Here is a 1,027-nt window from a genome sequence, read left to right as displayed (position 1 = left end):
ACCCACATGATTTGACAAAGACTTGGTCCACAAAGTTTTCAATGTGGTAAGTCAATTGAGAAACTGTCGAGCTCACAATTAAGTGTAGAGACTTGTAGGTTTTCTTGACGCCACTGTCAATGACACAGCGAAGCTGCTGCTGCAACTGATCTTGAGTAGTGACCACAACCGAGGATTCTGACAGCATGTCAGTTTTATTACCAATTATGAGAAAGGAGAGACGCGTTTGGTGGTCAAAGACATCGCGTTTTGGATAGAAATAGGTCTGAACTCACGGATCTTTTTATGCTTCGCCTTGTCCTCGATGAGTCTTTTCATGGGCTTTCTCTGATCCGGTGCTACGACAGCGAGAATTAAGGTGCTTTTATTACCCTGGGTATGCTTGACATCCTTCCAGAGGTCGTTGTTCTGTGACTGGTAGATGTCTAGCTCAGCTTGCTGGGCGACAGACTTGATACCAGGCTCTCTAGGGGACTTGGACTGGTGCTTGGACGAAGAGGAAGATACGGCCTTTACTAGCTGTTTATTGTGAGAGGAAGAGTGGGAAGAACGTGAGGAGTAGGAAAGACGTGAAGAGCGAGAAGAGTGGGAAGAAGTGGAAGGCATTGTGAGTTTGGGTGGTGATACTCTTTAGAGTCAGTCAGGTTATGAGTTCAAATGTGAGTAAGGTGAATGGATATGTAAAGAGGTGAGAAAAGAAGAGATGGTTTGCAGTTGTTGAGACGGGTACTTATAGATAAATCTGTTGCAGTCCACCAGGCTGTGCTCTATCTTGTTGATTTGGAGCCTTCGCTACCGTCAGATACTGACTGATAACATAAATGATTGGCTTTTTGTCTCGACGGTTACAGTAGATATTAAGCGTGAGGGTAGGTTCATCATAGATGTCACTAACAAAGATACTTGATATGTGTATAAGATGGCTTAGTTGAATCGCCAATCATGAAAGGCAAGCTCATGCAGTTCTGGCCAATAAATTATAACTGGCCCCACCGGCACTTTAGTGAGGACCAACCATGCTTTTTTA

General features: G+C 44.2%; 1 protein-coding gene across 1 annotated transcript; it reads right to left on the bottom strand.

The window, feature by feature from the left end:
• Positions 1 to 204: 204 nt before the first annotated feature.
• On the bottom strand, positions 205 to 606 carry FGSG_13448 (uncharacterized protein; the record flags this gene model as incomplete). The annotated part of the gene is made up of 1 exon (XM_011322471.1): positions 205 to 606. One exon carries the CDS (start codon positions 604 to 606, stop codon positions 205 to 207), a length of 402 nt encoding a protein of 133 aa, XP_011320773.1.
• Positions 607 to 1,027: the final 421 nt, after the last annotated feature.

This window comes from Fusarium graminearum, chromosome 2, assembly GCF_000240135.3.
Source record: "Fusarium graminearum PH-1 chromosome 2, whole genome shotgun sequence".
Lineage (NCBI taxonomy): Eukaryota > Fungi > Ascomycota > Sordariomycetes > Hypocreales > Nectriaceae > Fusarium > Fusarium graminearum.
This window is presented reverse-complemented; position numbering and strand designations above follow the sequence as displayed.